Source organism: Apus apus, chromosome 3 (assembly GCF_020740795.1).
Source record: "Apus apus isolate bApuApu2 chromosome 3, bApuApu2.pri.cur, whole genome shotgun sequence".
Taxonomy (NCBI): Eukaryota; Metazoa; Chordata; class Aves; order Apodiformes; family Apodidae; genus Apus; species Apus apus.
In genome coordinates, this window is record NC_067284.1 from 78,438,805 (window position 1) to 78,458,701 (window position 19,897).

The following is a 19,897-nucleotide window of genomic DNA, read 5'->3' on the forward strand; positions in this document are numbered from 1 at the left end:
TAGAGCTCTTTAATAATAACAACACAGAAAACTATCCCAACACTGATCTTATCAAGAATACTTACTGCAATAAATTTTCCTTATTAGCAAAAATTGAGTTAAAAATATAAGTCTTATTTAACACTTCCTAAAAATTAATTTCCTATATTTAAAGTATTTTACCTTGGTTCAAGGAAATGACAGGTATTCGGTTAGCGTTATAGAGGAAAATATCAGCGCCACTATCTTTACTTCCAGAAGAGCTGGAATTCAGGCTTAATGTGAGCCATAACTGTAAAAGGGATTCAAGCTGAAAAAAGGGAAAAAAACCACTATCAGAACATATTCAAGTGTTTTTCCAGAACTCCACAGCATTAAAGGTTATCTGTTCTGATACTAAAAGCATTGTTTACATTCTCAGCTGCAACTATTTCACTGATAATACACACACACAATCTCTTCTTTCCTGGATTTAAAGGTTCCAATAAACATAATAAGCAAGGCCAATTCAGCATAACTAGCAAACACTTCCACTATATTTTTGTCATTTATTTCTTCTAAATACAGTAAAGTTCTCTTAAGAGAAGTTTCTTCAAATTTATGTTAAAAAACAAAATCTTGCACACTTCTTAGAAATGTTTGTCTCATAACCTTACTCCTATAACACTGGTTTGTATGTAAGCAATGTTTCAGTTTTGCCTCAAATAAAACTTTGATATGTCTTAGAATAGTCAAATTATGTTTACCAGTCAACCACAATTATTCAAAAGGCCAGTTTAATTAATTACTGGGAAACCTCCCTCAGTATCAGAGAGACACTGATGCTCACTCTGATAAACTCACTTGAGGGAAATAACTATTCAGATATTCTGGGGAAGCATCAAGGTACGTGACACCACAAACAAGATTTTGAATGGGATATTTAAAGAGCAACTGAACATGAAGTCAGCCAACCAACTAAAATATAAACAGGCTGGCAGGTACCTAATCACTCATATCTAGCACGAATGGCATTCCTTTGTAAATTTCAAGAAAAGGACTGCTAAACCTATTACTTCTCAAAAAGCACACTTTAAACATTCAGAATCATTTGATAATTCAGGTTGAAAGGGACCTCTGGAGGTTATCCCATCCAATCTTCTGCTCAAAGAAGGGGCGAAGAAGATAGCCAGACTAGGCTGCTTGGGCATTTATCCAGCTGGATTTTGGAAACCTCCACAGATGGAGACAGCACACTTAGTGACACTCTTTGCTAATAAGCTAATAATTACCTTTTAGTGAAGCTATGAACTTGTTTTTAATTGGAAAACATATATCCACTTTTTCACTGTAACAAGAAATGTCCTACGTGATAAAAGCTTTTAGCAGTTGGTCTATTACACTATTGTTACTTTTGTCCATGATGGCCTCATAAACAATAAAGCACCTAACAAGTTACTTGCATCTTAAGTAGTAAAATATATAGGAAAACAACTTTCTAATTTAGAGAGAAATATGATTAAAAAAAACTTTTAAAAGTTCATAATTCTATACCTGAACATGGTGGACTTGTAGCATGGAAAAGAGTTTGTTGAAGCATGCACTCAGCATAGGTATAGATGACAACTGTACAATCAACTGGGCATTTTGGTTAGCAGCATGTAATCCTCTTAGCAATGAATCATCTGTTCCACTAGGAGACTGGCTTACTAAAAAACAAGACAAAAAGTACCACCCCCACCCGAGTTATTTGTAGAAATTGCTAAAAAGTAATGTCATTTATTTCCTTGCATTTTATACTTTAGGGAAAGATACTTATTTTATAATTTTGAAGAACATTTTCATTGTACTGTTCAGCTGTGCTGGACTACTGACTACCATACTGTGAAAGGCCTACTTGAATATCAGACATCTCCATCTTCACAAAAAAGTGTATGGAAAGCGAGCCCACCCAAATTTCACTGTCCTTGCTAAACACATTATAGGAAAGCCACGATAACACAATGGTAAAATATTGGTACATCTCTTCTGTGAATTATGGTACAACTATTGCAGTCAACAACAAACTTTCAGAGAATGAAGGCTGAGGTTGTCACTCAACCTACTCCATCATTAGATATTCAATTGGTGACTGCATGCATATTAAGGTGCCCAGAAAGCTACAAAGAAGCACATCTTAACAAGATGCAACTCACTGAAAATATGTTCAAAAGTTACCCGACATCATGCGTGTTTCTTTAAAATAAAGCTTACTGAACAGCTGAGTTCAAAACTGTATTAAAATATTTTCATTTTCAACACTGAATAGGTGAACCTGTCAAATGCAAGGCAGCTTTCAAACAGCTGAAATTTCACAATGAATGCAAGAATGAGGCTTCATAAAAACAGGAAACTTAACATTCACTTGCACCTAGACAGGATAACGAAAGCACTCCTCTATTGTAGTATAATGTCTCTCAGAAGGTCTTAAATATGTGCAAACCCATAATTCAGTATCTCTACAGCTCGGTCAAGCAAGAAAATTCAAACAAAATGTAACTTCTTCTAAGCTACTAAGTGACTGCAGAAAAAATTAGTATAAATTTCAAAGCATCATGGTCATTATGGGAAGAAAATTATTTGACAGGATATACTTACATGTAGGAGATGTGTTTGTTAATGCTTGTAGAATGGAATCAGCCTCCAGAGTGGACATCATTTTCAGCATGAGCTCAGCCTGCTGTTCAAGTCCAACTTCCAGACGTGCATCTAAAGCTACACAAGGTAACAAACAGGGTAAAACTGAATTAAGTCAAAGACATACATAACTAGTTACTCTAACTTCCTGTGCTAGCAATATATACCTATACACATTATACACATTAAACTGACAGAAAACCCTCAGTATCAAAAACATGAAGACTCACTTCTATACATTCTGCTTCTGTCTTATAGAAACTTACCCTTTGAACTGAAGATTCTTAAAGAAATGAAATATAAAATTAATGCTAAATTTCCATGAAAAACACACATTTCTTTTTATGGTCACTTCAGTATTACACATGACTAAGTATACATATGTTTAAGCCTGTTTTTACTAATGTAAAAGCTCTCAAACAAGAACCAAAAATCTGGTTTTCCCCAGTGTGGCAGGGGAAGGATCACTCCAGTTCATTAAAAATCCTCCAAACCAGTGTGCCACCTCATTCCTTAGGTTACAGCCAACTACCCAAAATATCAGCTAATTAGAAAACAGCTTCCAAAAGTTCCTGAGAAAACAGGAATGATTTAAAGTGTGTGTATTTTTTCAAGATTTTTTTGCTACGTTACTCTGCTTTAATACCAACACCACACGATAATTCTCTCAGTTACCACAGAAAACACTGTGGCAAACAGAAAATTTCATTCTTTCCACTTAATGCATGTAGAGATTGCTAATATAATTCAATATGCAAGAGTGTCAAGTACAGTATCACACAAAAGAGATCCTGAACAGAACTTCAGTTCATTGCTTACCTTGAGACACTGATACGCTCACAGTTTGTGATCCGTTCTTCTCTGTAGTCACTGGTGGTTTTGCAACTGGAATTCCCACACCTCCAATGTAAGGATTGTAATTGTAGGTGCCATAATCAGCACCCCAGTAATCATACCATGTACTGCTTATAGGCTTAAAAAATAAATCAAAACAACAAGCAAAAATTAACAGCAACTCTTCATACCGTCCAAGCACAAAAATAAAATTTGCTATGACTAGCAAAGACACTGAAGTTACAAAAAATTAAAACCAGAAGATTCAATCCAACAGCTTTAGAAAATTTTATTTCAATTTTTATTGCAGTATAAGCTACTGAAACCTTAGTGACTGCCAAAATCCAGCAATGTTGTTAGCTGTCTCAAAGATTCAAGAAAGCAATTTGAAAATGTTGTCATCGGTTTTTATTCTCACGTTTGTATTACATTGGAGATTTGAAAGTGGTGTATCATGCAGGTATTTTGAGAAGCTATTTGTCAAGACAGAGTACTGTATCATTAACTGTACTACTACAGTATCTTGAAGCCTCAGTGAGTCTTAGGGATTGTTTGTACTGGGCTTTTGCAAAAGAAAGAATTGAATAATCTCTACCCAAGCATCATAATCTAATTTATAAGAAGGATTAATAATGAAGAAATGTTTTTCTGGTTGTTTTTTACAGGACATTCCAATCAGGTAATAAAACCATGAAGATACCTGTGGAGTAAGCGCACTAAAGAATATTCTGCTATCATTTCATGTGGCAGTAAAGAAAGAGGGCAAGATATGCAACACAAAAATTAAGCGGTGTGGATTTTTTGGGTAGGGTGACATCTCAAGAAAAAATTGTATCATGACAGATAATCAGTGAAAGAACATACGAAATAGAAGAAGAGAAAAATTTAGTGTTGTCCGAGGAAGTGGCGAGGAAAATAAATGGCACTCTACTCTTAATAAAAAAAGACATGACTAGACTTATTTTTCTTTAACATTATGTTTTTGTTGTCTTTGAAATGTGCTGAAGTACAAGTAGACTCAGAACTTGTAGTTTATACAGATATCTTCAAAAGCAGAACATTCTGTGGTCAACTAAGATATGAATACATGTGAGATGTGAAAACAATACTTACCTTCTTTATTGTCATTCTACATTAAACCTTTATAAATAGCTAAAAGCAGGTTCATGACAATAAATACCACTAATGAAAGTGTGAGAGAGAAAGGATTTTACTGTTTCACATGTAAAGGTTATCCTGAAAAATCAGGTGTGTCGTACCTTGAAGACTTTGGCTGCAAGGGGATCTTTTTCCAAATCAATATCCAAAGGATCAATATCAACTTCCATCAGATCTTGCAGTAATTCAAGGTCAATGTCCTTATCCTTTTCCAAAGATGACAGAGGTGGAGCACCTTTGAATGATTAAAAGATTATTAATAATTACAAAGTGAAAATTATAAAACATGAATATATCATACACTTAATGGATAATTTTAAGGCTTTTAATATTACAACGCTCAGTGGAACAAGTTAATTAATGCAATCAAGTTGTCTTTTTAACATTACTGGGAAAATAACAATTTTTACTGATCAGATGTAAAACTGAGTTGAAGGATTACTGATTCTCTGCCTATATTTTCAGAAATTATTCTATCACCAAAAATCCTTTACTGATATTTTGATAGATGAGTAAATGCCAAAGTTTTTTTACTTTTTTTCAGTACACATATAAACGTCAGAATTATGGAATATTTTACCTGTGATGTCATGTGTCAAAGGCTCATCTATTGTTTCCACCAACTGAACTGTGGACTGCTGGAGAGAGTCATCTGAATCTACAGCCGAAGCTCCAGCATCTTCTCCCAAAACACTTTCTTCCATAGCTTCAGCTGCTATAGGTGCCAACAACTCTCCTACATTTTGAACAGAACACTGCATTTCAAGCTTTATTCCAGTTACAAATTAACAGCCCAGTGCCTAGAGTAACTGTTTTTCTTCTAACTCCCAATTCTCTAAGGGCTACTTCTTCAAGTGAAGGAGTTCTGAATAATTTTCAAATTATAAATATTAGATGAAAATATAAAGTTTTCAGTGCACAAATCACTAATTCAAGGTTGTCTGTAATCACAACTTTAAACTGCATTTTTTACGCACTAATATCAATGTTACGATTTTTTTTTTTTTTTTTACTATCTCAACAGTGTCAGCAGATTCTAAAAAAAGAATAACAAAATCCTAAAACATTAAGAGAAGAAAGTTTCAAGTGTAACATACATTCTGAAAAAATTAACAACCTGAAAACAAACCTGCTAGAATATCCTGCAGCATACAAGTCAGAGAATACTGAGCCCATGCTCCTCCCCAGGAGATGTCTCCTCTGTTAAAGTCAGTTCCAACAAGAAGCAGCAATAATCTTTCCAACTGAGTCTCATTTACAATCTCACATAAATGAATTGTTGGTCTTGTAGCATTTGCAATTCTAGCAAGAACCTATATTAAAAAAATAAATCCGTATCTATCAATATGATAGTATGCAATAGCTTTAATTTCTATGGTATTAGATTTTTCTTACAAGTAAATCAGGTATTTTTACTAGCTTAAATTTTAGAATTTTACAAGCGTAATTATATGAAAATATTTTTTTTTTAAATTACTTTTCTATGTAATTCTGAAGCCATGATACCCTACATTACTAAGTTGGGTGGGAGCGTCGATCTGCTTGAGGGCAGGGAGGCTCTGCAAAGGGATCTACACAGGCTTGATCCATGGGCCAAGGCCAACGTCATAAGTTTCAATAAGGTCAGACGTCAGGTCCTGCACTTGAGCCACAACAACCCCCAGCAGCACTACAGGCTTGGGGAGGAGTGGCTGGAGAGCTGCCCAGCTGAGAGGGACCTGGCGGTGTTGATTGACATCCAACTGAACATGAGCCAGCAGGGTGCCTGGGTGGCCAAGAAGGCCAACAGCATCCTGGCCTGCATCAAGAACAGTGTGACCAGCAGAACCAGGAAGGTGATCTTACCCCTATACTCAGCCTTGGTGAGGCTGCACCTCGAGCACTGTGTGCAGCTTTGAGCACCACTGTGTAGGAAGGACATCGAGGTGCTGGAGAGGGTGCAGAGAAGGGCAACAAGGCTGCTTAGGGGTCTGGAGAACAGGTCTTACAAGGAGAGGCTGAGGGAGCTGGGGCTGTTCAGCTTGGAGAAGAGGAGGCTGAGGGAAGACCTCATTGCTCTCTACAACTACCTGAAAGGAGGTTGCAGTGAAGCAGATGTTGGCCTCTTCTCCCTAGTGACTATCAAGCGAGCAAAAACGCAGTAATGGAAAGCTAGTTTAACATAGTCTCCATTGCAAGTACACAGTGATGATCCATGTTCTCTTTACCTTACAAACAAATAGAAGTAAATCTGCATGGCAAGTAAAGTCCATGGACAAGAGAAAGAGTGCCAGCTTCTGCACTACCGAAATACAACGTTCATGTGCCAGCGTAAATGGAAGTGGTTCAATTTCTGGAGTTTCCTTTGTTGTTGATACTTCTGTATCTAAAGTAGAACGAGGCCATTCTGCAGTCCGACGTAAGCGTATTAAGTCCTTGAAGTGCTACAGAAATTAAATTTGAATCAATAGTTACATTTAAAAACTAAACTCCAAGTCTTTTCCCAGTAAAAATCTGAGGCAGATACAACAGTAATTGTAAAACTTAAAAAAAAAAAGTCTAAGAATATATGAGATTCTGGAATGGAACTAAGGCTTTTTTGTCACAAGTTTGTTTTGGCGGCATGTTATCTCAGGTGACAGACTCATAACCAAATTATCCCATTCCAAACAAGTGCCAATTAAGTCTTTACATTTGCCATAAAACATATTGAGAATACACATTTTGGAAGTTCTTTTCATATTTTCACATCTGCATATAAAGCTACAGTTAGCATGTAGCAAATCGCATATAAAAATAGCTAATATAGAAATTTACCCCTACAGGAATGCTAACTTCTCAGTTCTTCATATTAGAAAGCATCAGTAATTTTTAACTTTCTTAATACTTCCAGGGTACAAAGTGTCCGTTAGCCACCATAAACTGAACTACTCTGATACTTGATCAGAGCTCTAAATTACAACCATTTTGACAGAGGGCCTACAAATTCAACGGAGGAAAAAAGGTGCTTTTATTAATCTTTCCATCCACCAAAGGGACACACATTCAGCAGCTCAATTAATAGCATTGGCTACTCAAGCAGTCTAAAATTAGATAATGCAAATGCCTCTTGCAACCTCACTCAAGCAGTAGCTACTGAAGTACACCATAGAAAAAAATATTTACTAACACAAAGTTTACAGCTTTCTCCTAAATGCAATAAATGTCTTAAATTACAGCTTGTCAGAACTGAAAGTAATTAGCAGGCAAGTAGTAAAAGCTGCATGAAATGCAACTATCAAGTGTACAATGATACTGTTACTAGATGTTAAGAGACTGCAAGGGGAAAACTCTTTAGTTCAACATGCTTTTTTGATGCAACATGGCTGCTATAAAGTGAAACAAACAATAGCTAGACAGCATTTTTCAGTCAGCAGCTTATTTAAAGGTATCTCTACCAGGGGCACCAGTGGAGCAGCCCTCTGGTATAACCTGCTGGAATAAGGCAGAAAATAGTGCAAGAAAGAACAGCTCATGACAAGCAGAGTTAGTGAAAACTTACGGGTTTACTTTTTATGTTGGTGTTTAAATTTTGGTTGTGTTTTGTTTTTTTTTCATAATTACACAAAATTTCCAGATGGCTGCTTTTTTCAGCATCAGAACATACTTGATAGCAGCCATGATGCAACAACTTTTTAAAAAGGTCAACATAGGACAAAAATGACTTTGCAGGAACAGGTCTTTTCACAAAAAGGACAAGAAGTCAGTTACAGTTTCAGAGCATCATACCTTTGAAGTAGCCTGCTTTAGTTTTGCCTGCTCTACTAAAAGTTTGTATGATGATCCTTTGTTGCTCTGTATTTTCTCTTTTTCCATCTGTTCCACCAAAGCCTTCTGTTTTGCTTTTAATAAGTTAAGTTGCTAAAAAGAAAATGTTAATAGGGAAAAATGAAAATTTAAGCAATAAGATGTTAAAAAGGATCAGTATGTTCATGTGATAGTATTCTTCAGTTCAAATTGTAACTTGAGCTTTTAAAATACAGTTTGTATATAATTTTAACTAAGACACTGTAAGACACTAGCAGACCCAGAAGAGATAAAGTTAAAGAACAGTATTTTTAAAGGAGCTCAAGACATACATGCCCAGGGTCATAAAACCAACATGGTTGCATTTAGAAATGAAAATTTTGTCTTTCAGAAATTACCAACCTCTATATCACAGTTTAGGTGCTTGCACTCAGGTGTACCCAGATTTATGTAGAAAGCAAATTGTATTTATTCTGCAATATGGGCCACAGAGTGCAACTGCACACTCCACATCTGCTCTTCCAGCAGATCCCATGCCCCATAGTTTGAGATGAATGTCAAACAAGCTAGGCAGCCTCCAGCTACAGAACCAGACCTACGCAAAAGCGAGGCTGCATGAGTCCCAAGGCCAAAGCTGTTCTTTCAAGAGTTGACATACTGTATAAATGAGATATACGTCTGATAAAATAGTCACTACCATGCTGGAAGTCACCTGTTTATGATGCACAAGCTGTTTTCTGATCTTTCTGGAATACAGTCTATCTAGGCTACTGTTGCCTTTGGTAGATCTGCTCAGACTCTGGGTGTGAAGGCTATTGTTTATAAAACTCCACTGGTTTCCTAAAGGAAATAGGAAAAAAGGGGATATTAATCCATCTTATCAAACTTCAATTTCAGAGAAGAGCATTTACATCGCAGCAGTGGTTAGCAACTCCATACACCAAATACTACAGGAACAAGCAAAATCTAACTCTAAGTATTAAGCAGCTATCACCACTGATCATTATATTTTCTTGTAATTTGAAAACGCAGTGGTACTGCCTTGTCATTATTTTAAAAACATATATGGAACTAAGCAAGACTGTCCTAAAATAAAAATATTTGAATAGCTTCCATAACACAAAAGCTTTACAGTTTTAAAGTTCAGAAAAGATGTTCAAAGAAAACCAAAGCTAATCCACCTAAATATTAATAAACAGTCAAAAAATGTGTTTAGAAATACTGGATACAAATGCTATGGCAAATATGAGTCATAATGTTGCCCCATCTCAACTGTCTCAACATGGTGTACTCTCAATTGCCATGTCCTGGCGTCACACATTTTACAAACTAAAACCAATCCTGTATTTTTTACTTAGAAAAAAAAAACAAACAAAAGAGGTAATATTTTAGAGGTCTTTTCCAACGAGGATAATTCTGTGATTCTGTGACACTTCTAAGGAAAAGGGGACATGAAGAAGCAGACAACAGTGCAAAGAAAATGATCACAACATCTGTTTTAAAATCTCAGTTTTCAATTGAATTTAAAATACACTTTTAGTATTCAAACAGCTCCCAAGCCAATACCCACAGAAGCAAAGTTTGATAAATAAGTGTTACAGACCTGTCAAAAATCGTTCCCTCTCTTTTCCATTCAGAGGTTTCTTGGCTGTGGCTGCTTCATCTTCAACAGTAGCTACATAATCTAGTAGTCTGGACACCAGCATTACAACCCAGCTGATCATAGGAATGTCTAAAACTCCTTAAAAAGAAATAGATTTGAGTGCTTTAAGTTTTGAAGCCATAGCAAACCAGTTTTAAAGAAATTGTAAAAAGCTTTGAACGGCACACATTTCACTAGGCCACAAAGATTCCATTCTTTTTTTTTTTTTTTTAAAAAGAGGATCAGAGTCTGAGCACTCATAAATGAGGGAAGAAATCAAACATTCAGTTCAGAACTCAAGTGTAAGAGAAAATGTCACAGTTCTCTGAGTTTGATGAAGTCAAAAGTCAAAAGCTTCAACTCTCCTTTAAGTAGCTTAAAAAAAAAAAAGTCTAAAAATCTCTCTAAACTTCCTAAATACTAAATGCAGAATGACAGTTGCTTGCATTAAAACACATAAATGAGATGTATCAAATTCCATAGTGTGCAATTCCTTCATCAACCAGGGCTCCAACAAGACAGTTCTAATGGTACACCCAAATACTATCATTTTTGCTCCTCTGTTAGTGTATTTTCATGTAGCCATTTGAATAAGATGCAGAAAAGCCAAGACTGAGTTCAGAGTAGATGAGCCATGTTGGTGGCACTAATGACTGACTGGCTATTGCCTGTTTCAGTCTCACACATTAAATGCAGTATTTTTGTACAGGCAGAAGGGAAAAAAACCCAACGTATTTTACACATTATGCAAGAAAAATCTTTGTGTACATGAGCAAATCTAGATGAACAGCTCTAAAATGAACTCAGGAGTGTTCAATAAAGACCAGAAACATACAATTAATGACCACTTGATCACAGTCATTAGTCAAATGGCATACTTTTACATTACATCAATACAGCAGTCATCAGTTCTAGAGGTAACATGTATATTTTCCTATCTGTGCACTGTGCTGAGCCACATTTAACTACCCTATGCTTTCCCTGTAGTGACCTCAAAAAACTTTAATTAACTTAAACTATTAGTAATTCCAGGTCAAAGAAGAAAACTAAGGCACAGAAATGACTTGTCCATAATCATATTTATTTGCTGGCAGCCCAAGCGATGGAATGCAGGCTCTGACTGTTAACTCCAGTTTCCTGTCCACATTGGCAGAAGGCAGCCCACCCCAAGCAAGCAAAAGAACAGGAGGCCCCTCCCATAACAGGGCTCAAACAAAAACTGCAGACTAAATATGAAGAACAGAAATTAGCAGCACTTGTGATCACTACACACCTTTTTGGTTGGTAGAATAAAAAGGGAGTCTGCTGCAGGGTGAAGTACATACCTTTTCACACTTCTGTTTAAACAAGTCCATTTCTTTTCCTTTTTTTCCTCTTTAAAATTTAAATTTTCAGCTTCCTCCCTTTAAGTGTTTTTTAATCCTTTTTTTCCCCCCTTTTGCCTCCAAGTTTACGACCTCTCTCTATCCACAACACTCACCTCTTGCTCTGAGTGTCCTTTGTTTCCTGACTTTTTCCCCAGTAAGTTTTTATCCCTTTGACCCTTAGTTACGCATGATAGTTCTCAAATAGGAATTTCTTCTGCCCTACCTGATGCTTCCACCACACATAATAATGCCCTAGTACTCACCTGTACTGTCCAGGAGGAAGGAAGCTGGAAGACCAGCAAATAAAGCTCTGAAGTATCAGTTACTTCTGCTTCCTAAAGTCCTCCGTGAGGACAACTAGTAAGGCAAGAGCTATGAAAGGAATTGGCAGCTGTGGGGAGAGTGCAAACAGAGGTAGAGGAGACGTAAGCTTGGGTTTGCCTCAAACTAGTTAGAGACTACAGCAGGATATGGCCAAGATAGAGAAAGTACAGGGTAGACCAATGGGAAGTAATAGGAAAGCTTCTGACATCAGCTGTAGGCTTGCTTACATCAAGAGACAAGGAAAAAAGTGAGGACAGCATGTCAGCTGGGATTTACCAACTTCAAAAGACAAGAATTTTAAACACCTTATCTTCTACAATGCTCTGCTACACGCATGTAACAAGTGAAGTAGCCTTGAGTTTGATGTTTTCAAAAGCAAGCATTTTCTTTGACCTTAGGGTAGTTAATAAAACACTTAAAAAAAAAAAATCAAGCTTTGAGAACATAATTTCAGCATCTTTTTTCAGGGTCAAAGAATGTAAATTCCCTGCGATTACAAAAACCCTCATGTAGTTTGCAGAAACTAAGCAGATACACCTAAGAAACCTATCTTCTAACTGTGTTTCTCCTCAAAAGCTTAAAACGAAGAATGGATCTAAAAAGCAAAAAGGGGCATATCTTTTGAAAAATGCTAAATTACAAAGTCATTCACTGGAGCCACTAGAGTTGTACACATGAGATATTTCCCCCACTTTGTTAAAACTTTAAAGGTCCCTAGATGAATTAAAAGCAACCAAACATTTTGCTAAGATCTAAACAAAGGCAGGGAGGAAGGAATCCCTTTTACAACCTACAAGAAGTTTCAGCACATTTTAGAAGACAACCATGTTTTGGAAATATACTAAACAAGCATTTTCTTCTTTTAATACACCAAAGATTGTGAGCTAGTCTCCCAGTTTTTTAGCTTATGAGGAATATGAAAATATAGTTTCCAAATTAGAGGGCTACCTTCAGTTCTTCTGTGCACAGGTAAATGAGGTTGCAGTGGTGACAGCAGGTTATCCAGGAGATTAAGTAAGCTTTCTAAAACACCACTGTTGCTAAGTGATCTTTGGCCAATGCAGGAAAGCAACATGAAGACCCTAAAAATAAAATTTACATATTTAAGATTTTATTTCCTTTTGAGATACAATAACATTCTCACACACCCCTTACAGAACAGTATTCCCCTAGGCTTTCATCTGAGACATGGGCAGATTGGTAGAGCAAGCAGTACTGTGGCCCAGCATGTGAACTGGATTTCATGTTCTGTCGTAAGCATAAAGCAGTATTTTAGGGTGAACATTTTCTTTCACCCTCAAGAGGTCAGCAGAGCATTCCACTTTGTACATCTGAAAATAAGATCTCATCTGTTTTATTTCCTGTTACACCTGATACACTGAGTAGCAAGGATAGAGAATTAAATCCATATATTATTTTATCCCTGCATTAATTATTCTTTTTTTAAATAATTAAAACATAAATGCTGCTGTCCAAAGAAGGCAGAAAGCCACAGAACAGCAAATATTTTTCTTTAAAATAAAATCTTAACGCTTAGAACATCAAACAACTCAATCAATAACCTGAAACAATCAACACATCTAACACTCAGTGCTCAACTCAATGCTTGTTTATTCTTATCTCAGAGAAAACTTTTGTGTTAAATGCTAATAGTGTGCTCTTCCTCCAAATGCACTAGAAGAGCAGCTTTATGATGAGGGTGCAATTAAGCCTGATAAAGGAGGCGGCTACTTTTGACACTGCAGAGCAATCCTGCTGGGTATGTGAAGATCTCCAAGTAAGGAAAACTAGCAACTTATTGTGGTGCAAACACAAAATAGATGCAATAAAAAACTGTAGAGACACTTAGCATTTGCAGTGCTTTTTTGGAACTATTTCTTAAATCAATAGCATAGAAGTAGCCTTCAGTCACATTTTTTTAATTCCAATGTTAAATTATGAATAACAGAATTATTTAAGTGATCAATATGTAATGTATCAACATAGACTTACACCTTACCTGTCTTGTGGAAATATAAGAAGCTGCTCTGAATTGTATAATTCCTGCAGTACATTTGAGAGAAATTGACCCCACCATCTTTCTCCTCCACAGAGCTGAACAAGCAGAAGGCCAGTATGCAATCGTATCTTTGGGGTCCCACTGATACATAGGTGTTTAAATAATTCTTCACAAGCTTGAGCATGGAAAGTACTTTGCAGAACCACAGGAACAGAGTGCCCTTTTATGAAAAGAGAGCAAGGAACTATGTTTTAAAAAAAAAGACGACTTGAAAACATAGGAAAAATTTTGCAGAAAGTTTTAAAAATTATTATAATTAGACTAACTGACACAGGGGAGAAGTAACAAATGGAGAGATGGTAATTTTCAGTTAAACCATAAAGATCAGACCATTTGGTGAAAACTACCTCAATTTCATGTCAGTGCAAATGCCCACATGGCTACACAAAAAAACCCCAAGCCCTCATTATGATTAAGAACAAAATAGCACAGAAAATTACAAGACATACACACCTATCTGTCCGCAGAGCAACCTTCTGCTTTTTTAAAAACAAAAATCAAACAAACAAAACAAAAAACAATGAACAAACACACACCACTCCTACTCACACACTTGAATTTTGATTCTTCAAGAACTCTTTCAATGACAAGTTTAGGAAATAAAAATCCTTACTGGATATTAAAAAACAGTAACTGAGTAGAGATACTGTTTTATGACTTCTTTCTCCCCACCAGAAGCCATTTCTGCTTCCTTTCCTCACTTGTAACAGCCTAATCCATCCCCAGTGCTGCACAGACTTCAGTACTCACAGATACTTCTACAAGCTGATTCTACCTACAAAAACAAGATTAATTCTGCCTGGGCAGGCTTTCGTTCCTTCAGCAAACTGAATCAGCCCATAGATAGATCAGATGAGTATCTGAACAAAGGAATACACAAGCATGACTTGGGAAAAGGAAGATGGCCCTCCATCTCCTCTTCCTCCTCCTCTTTGGGAGGTGGTGGCAAAGCTTTACACTGCATGTTACCAGCTACTAAAATCATAGCAAAACACATCTCAAGATAATTTAAAAGCTTTATAGTGGCAAAGTACAGATCAAGAAATAGAAACACTTGCAAACTGTTTCTACAAACAAGACAAAAATATCAACACCTCCACAAATACTAACCGTTGGAAGAATGAAGCAAACTAAGCAAAGTATCCAATAAGTATCTAATGATGGTGCGTAACTGTTCTGTGGATGACATCTGAATCAACTCTTTTGGATCAGCTTGCTCCTTCAGTGTTTTCCTGCTTGCACCTAAAGCTACTTTAAGCCTCTGAACAGCATGGTGAGCCAAGTTGAGTTGAAGCTGTAGCTGAATGCAGTCCTGGTATGCAGAAAATACTCTGCTATCTTCTTCTACTGCTTTGTCTGGTTTTCGTAAAAAGTACTGGGCATTGTTAGCACTATTGAGTGGTGGCAGGTCAATACTCTGCAGAAGGATTTCTAATCGATGACAGGCCAAATTGTACCTAAAGGGAAAAATTTCAACATACATTAGCAAACGGCAATATATTTGACAGTCACCCTGCAAGAAAATGACTTCTGGTCCATTTTGAGTGCACTTTTACAACAGAAATATAAATACAGTGTGGTCTTACTGCTGTGCATTGTAACTCTACAAAAAAGGCAGGGTTTTCTTTGGTCCAAAGAACATTAAGTGGAAAAAAACCCCATATTTATAACATTATGATATCCCAGTGGTTCAAGCTAAAATAACTAGTAAGTACACATTTGCTTGTCTTCTAACCTGCACTGTATGTCTTCTTGCAATGCGACCATCATTCCCAAGTGTTGGTCAATTTCTGGCTGATTTGCAGCTTCACCTTCTCCTCTGAGGGGATCATGCATTAGTTTCAGCTCGTTTTCAAAGGGCAAGATATAGGTATGGCCATAATAAAATCCTAATGGTATTTTTGCTCTGGCATTTGTGCTACCATATCGACCAATAACAGTGATCTGAAAGAGAAGAGAAATATACTGTAACACACTTGTACCAAACAGGCAAGATAAACACCAAGTGAGAAGTTCATAAAAAAATTTATAGCCAACTAGTTTGGCCTAAGAGAACTTAAGAGAAAGTTCACATACTAACAATAACCAAGAGTGTAAAAGACAGAGTAAGCAGTCTATCTCCTTTTACCTTCATAAACCTGCAAACTGGGGGTGGCAACAAGTCATGTAAAATAAGTGAATGTGTGCTAATGTCAGTAGCCACCACCAGTCGCCTTCCATCCACTTCTTCTCCTAAAGTCCAGATGTCAATTGACAGAGAAGCCAAATCTCCACAAGTAGGAATCAATACATCTGTCAGCAATATAGGTCTTCCAAAATCTAAGGTCACGAATCTTCTTGCTCCTAGGGGGAAAACACATGATATTGCCTAAAATTCCAATGCATGCTAATGAGTGAAGAGATGTTACTTTTAAAACAATAAAGCTGTTGTCAAACGTAGCTGCATAACCTCAGAATCTCTCACTACAACTTTCACTGTTTGAAAAGAAAATTTTGGCTTCAACTTCATTTATGTTGTTATGCTTTTTATGCACTATTCAAAATAGATGCTCTGTCCAGAGACCCAGCACATTCCCCAAAGCTCCTGGGATTTTTCAACTTTATAAACATCACTGAATGCTGGGGCTTAAACTTCCAGATACAACAGAAATGCTAACTGAGAAGTATCTTTTCTTTGGAAAGCCAAGTGAGCCTGAGACTAAAAAACTTCTTTAAGACCCTGGAAAATATTCCACTACTTTTTAGAAAATGTGTCAAAATTATTACTAGGAATTCTGGTTTTACCTGAGTGCATTCGCTCTATAATAATTGATTGATGAGGGGGAGGTTGAAGAAAATGTGAAGCATGAGATATTGCAAGAGCAAGTCCGGATCCAAGTGGATTCTGAGGAGAGGGAAAGCACCAGTAAAATTAAGTCTTCAAAATCTATGCATTTATAATAAGCTGTTCTTTACAAAAAACTCTTAGAATACCTCTTGTGATTTAAAGATATCCAATTTTGACACCTCACTACATTTAGATTTGAGCATGAACCAACAAAATACATTAAATACTAAATTTGAGGGATTAGTATCTCCTTATATAGTTAATCTAGCTCCAATTAAAATAAACCATTTGAGGTACCAGAACAACTCTATCTAGCTTTCATATGGTCTAAACCTACTTGATACAGTTTTCACACCTCATCCAAATAAACAGGTATTTACTAGCACTCAAGTACAAATCAGATCCTGATAAGGCTTACAGCCTCTTACAGTTTCTATATGAAAAAACAAAAAAACAAACAACAACAAAAATAATTACCGTTCTAGACTTGCTTGTATTTTTGTTATGTGCTGCAAGGTTAACTGTTGGGGGATCAATGACTGAACCAGGGAAAAGCTGAGCAAGCTCTGCATTAATAACAGCAGAAACTGCCTCGTTAGGTGGAGTCAAAGGCGGAGTCATGAATAGAGGAGTTGTTTTTGGTGTGGGTGGAATGACATCTGAAGGATGGATGAAGAACCCTGGGGCTGCTACTGGATTAGAAGGCACGGAGTTGTGAACAGGACCAACTGCTGATGCTGCTGCTGCCGCCGCTGCTGTTGTCTGGTGCAGCTTTGCTTCCAGCTTAGCTTTCTGTGGGGAAAATGAAAGCAGCATATGTAGCAGATAATACTGCCTGCGAAGACAGTAGCAGTACTGAACTACAAATTCAACTTTCATCGTAAGACTAGATTTAATAAATCCAAGCTACCTTCTATAGAGACATGTTAGATATCAAACTATAAGCTGAAAAATTAAACTCTATTCAATTTGACCGGACTTGTTCAGAAAAATGGGTAATTAAGTAATGAACTGGGGTAATAAAAAAATAATAAAAAACCTACAACTGAACAGCAAAGTACACAGCCAAGCTTCATACTGACGATTGCTTTATCAATGATACTTCTCAGTGTCAGCAACTACATTTTTCATTTCAGTGAGCTTTTTCAATTTCCAGACTGATATTCTTAACTATTAAGACTTAGTGTTGATTACAAACTTCCAACCCACCCTCAAATTACACAAAAAAAAAAAGTCTGAAAGACCAAAGCAGCACAGGAGACACTCTCAGCATTTTGCTTAATAAGAGTGATCCTCAGTCATGAGCTGTTCCTTCCTCAAATACACTGTGGAGGGAAAAAAAAGAAAAAAAAGAAAAAAAAAAGGTGACTAGCTCTGCAACTACTTTCTCAGCTTTTGAAATTTAGAGACAGCATTAAAAAAATAGCCAAATAGCCTCCAACCTGTTGCTGAAGCTTCAAAAGCTGCTGCTGTTTCTCTTGCAGCACCTGGAGCTGTTGCTCGGCTGAGGCCATTGCATGAGAGAGAGACTGCAAAGCTACCTGGGCTGCTGAACTCAGTGCTGTCGAGGCTTCCCCAACCGTTCCAGAAGAGAGGCCACCAACTGCTGGGGTAACCCCAAAGGTACTCACTGGCATGAAACAAACAAACAAACAACAAAAACAAGAAACACGTATGTAGAAAAGAAATTATAAAACACACCTTTAATTTAATTCCTTACTAATTGTTAAGAGCAAGGTAAAAACAAGGGAAGTATCTCCTTTTACCCAGCTTTCACTATAGTATATGGTTTATAGACTATGCACACTCATCATACATGCTATGTTTTCATTACAGAAGAGCCACCTAATGCCCTGGATTCTTAAGCCACATAAGGCTGTAAAGCAAAGATGCAAACTTCTATGTTATACTCTCCACTAGAAATAAAGTTGATTCCAACACAAATTTGTAATCCAGTTTGTTAGCTAAGCTTTAAGAAGTTTAACTTCACATATAGTAACTATTTAAAAAAATTTTTTCAACATATATAGAATTACAGATTGTTTGTCAAGCAAGTTTGTCAAACAGTGCTAAATATGTCCAATTAAAAATATTATACTGTGGAACTACACTAAATAGGAGAAAAGAAAAATTGTATATACCAGTAAACGTACTTGCATCGTCCCTTTCTATTCTAGTTCCATCACTTGTTGAAACGCAGGTAAAGTGCAGAGGTTCAACTTCCAGAAGTCCAGTAAGGGAAGTAAAACTACCTTCAGCAGCTGCACAGCTACTTATTTTCCCATTTCCTGAAAGAGAAATAAATACCTGCACAATCAGCTTATGTATTCTTGGCAATGACATTTCAAATCATGAAGAGTCAAAAGGCACAACTAAACATAACCTACATATTTTATTACCTCGAACAGTGGAACAAACACCGTAACACTATCACAGCCACAATACAAATGGAAGTGTATTTTAAACGGATAATGCTGACAAATTAAGTCCAACTATCAAGTGTGACAACAAAAGCATAGTGAGTGCAACTTTCTTAACTGCAGAAAAAAGTTATGTATGGATGCTCTATTCTTTCTACACTGTGAGAAAATTAGCTTGTAAAAATACATTTATGTTACTGGAAAGGAAGAGAAAGAAAATGACAGACAAAAATGATACATGAAGTGAGTATAAAAACTAGACTACTATTCAGTATACTAAGCAATTCACAGTGTTGCATGGAAGAAGGGGTGGGAAGAAGATGGACAAGCAAAGGAAGAGTCATTATGACTGATGGATATGCTTGCTATGAAAAGAATTTACTGACAGATAAAAATAGTCTGATTCTTAGGACATTCCATGGCCCAAAAATTCACTTATGAGTTAACCCAAAGTACAGATACAAATATGCTTTTAAGGTGTTTTAATGCCTTTGAAACAGAAAAAAGTATCTCATTAAAGCTCTAATATTTAGGTAGAAGAGTGCCATATGGTAGCTCCCAACTTCAGAAAAATCCATTTAGGTTTTCCTGTCTTTGAGATGGTTGCTAGTCTAAGTGAATAATACCATATCTCAAAAACGCTGATCAATGGAAGTGACAGATGCTTCCTAGATGACTCTGACCCAGAGAATGATAGCAGCCTTTCTGTTTAATCTCTAGCCTTTCTTAGATATTCTACAGTATTAAAAAAAAAAAATCCAGAAAGAGGTTTCTTCTTGCCCTAAGGCCTACAGGAAATGTAAGAGATCTCATGAAGCAGAAAAATCTTGAACTTCATTATGTACAGCTATAAAACAGATGGAAAGT

At 36.5% G+C, this 19,897-nt stretch overlaps 1 protein-coding gene across 6 annotated transcripts in view; it reads right to left on the reverse strand.

Annotated features, from left to right (window-relative positions):
* BIRC6 (baculoviral IAP repeat containing 6) overlaps window positions 1–19,897 on the reverse strand; it is a 171,377-nt gene that overhangs the window by 94,020 nt on the left and 57,460 nt on the right. For 3 of the 6 annotated variants that reach the window (XM_051613085.1, XM_051613083.1, XM_051613088.1), the window contains exons 23-42: window positions 18,752–18,898; window positions 18,053–18,240; window positions 17,088–17,402; window positions 16,568–16,667; window positions 15,912–16,126; window positions 15,519–15,727; window positions 14,894–15,240; window positions 13,724–13,943; window positions 12,673–12,806; window positions 9,995–10,132; window positions 9,104–9,231; window positions 8,374–8,505; window positions 6,834–7,049; window positions 5,756–5,939; window positions 5,207–5,362; window positions 4,728–4,861; window positions 3,454–3,607; window positions 2,596–2,712; window positions 1,513–1,667; window positions 163–289 (exon numbers count right to left, since the gene is read on the reverse strand). In XM_051613085.1, the coding sequence (XP_051469045.1) occupies window positions 163–289; window positions 1,513–1,667; window positions 2,596–2,712; window positions 3,454–3,607; window positions 4,728–4,861; window positions 5,207–5,362; window positions 5,756–5,939; window positions 6,834–7,049; window positions 8,374–8,505; window positions 9,104–9,231; window positions 9,995–10,132; window positions 12,673–12,806; window positions 13,724–13,943; window positions 14,894–15,240; window positions 15,519–15,727; window positions 15,912–16,126; window positions 16,568–16,667; window positions 17,088–17,402; window positions 18,053–18,240; window positions 18,752–18,898 (3,516 nt within the window). The remainder of the gene's footprint in view (window positions 1–162; window positions 290–1,512; window positions 1,668–2,595; window positions 2,713–3,453; window positions 3,608–4,727; window positions 4,862–5,206; window positions 5,363–5,755; window positions 5,940–6,833; window positions 7,050–8,373; window positions 8,506–9,103; window positions 9,232–9,994; window positions 10,133–12,672; window positions 12,807–13,723; window positions 13,944–14,893; window positions 15,241–15,518; window positions 15,728–15,911; window positions 16,127–16,567; window positions 16,668–17,087; window positions 17,403–18,052; window positions 18,241–18,751; window positions 18,899–19,897) is intronic. The other 3 variants (XM_051613084.1, XM_051613086.1, XM_051613087.1) reach the window with 3 other exon arrangements.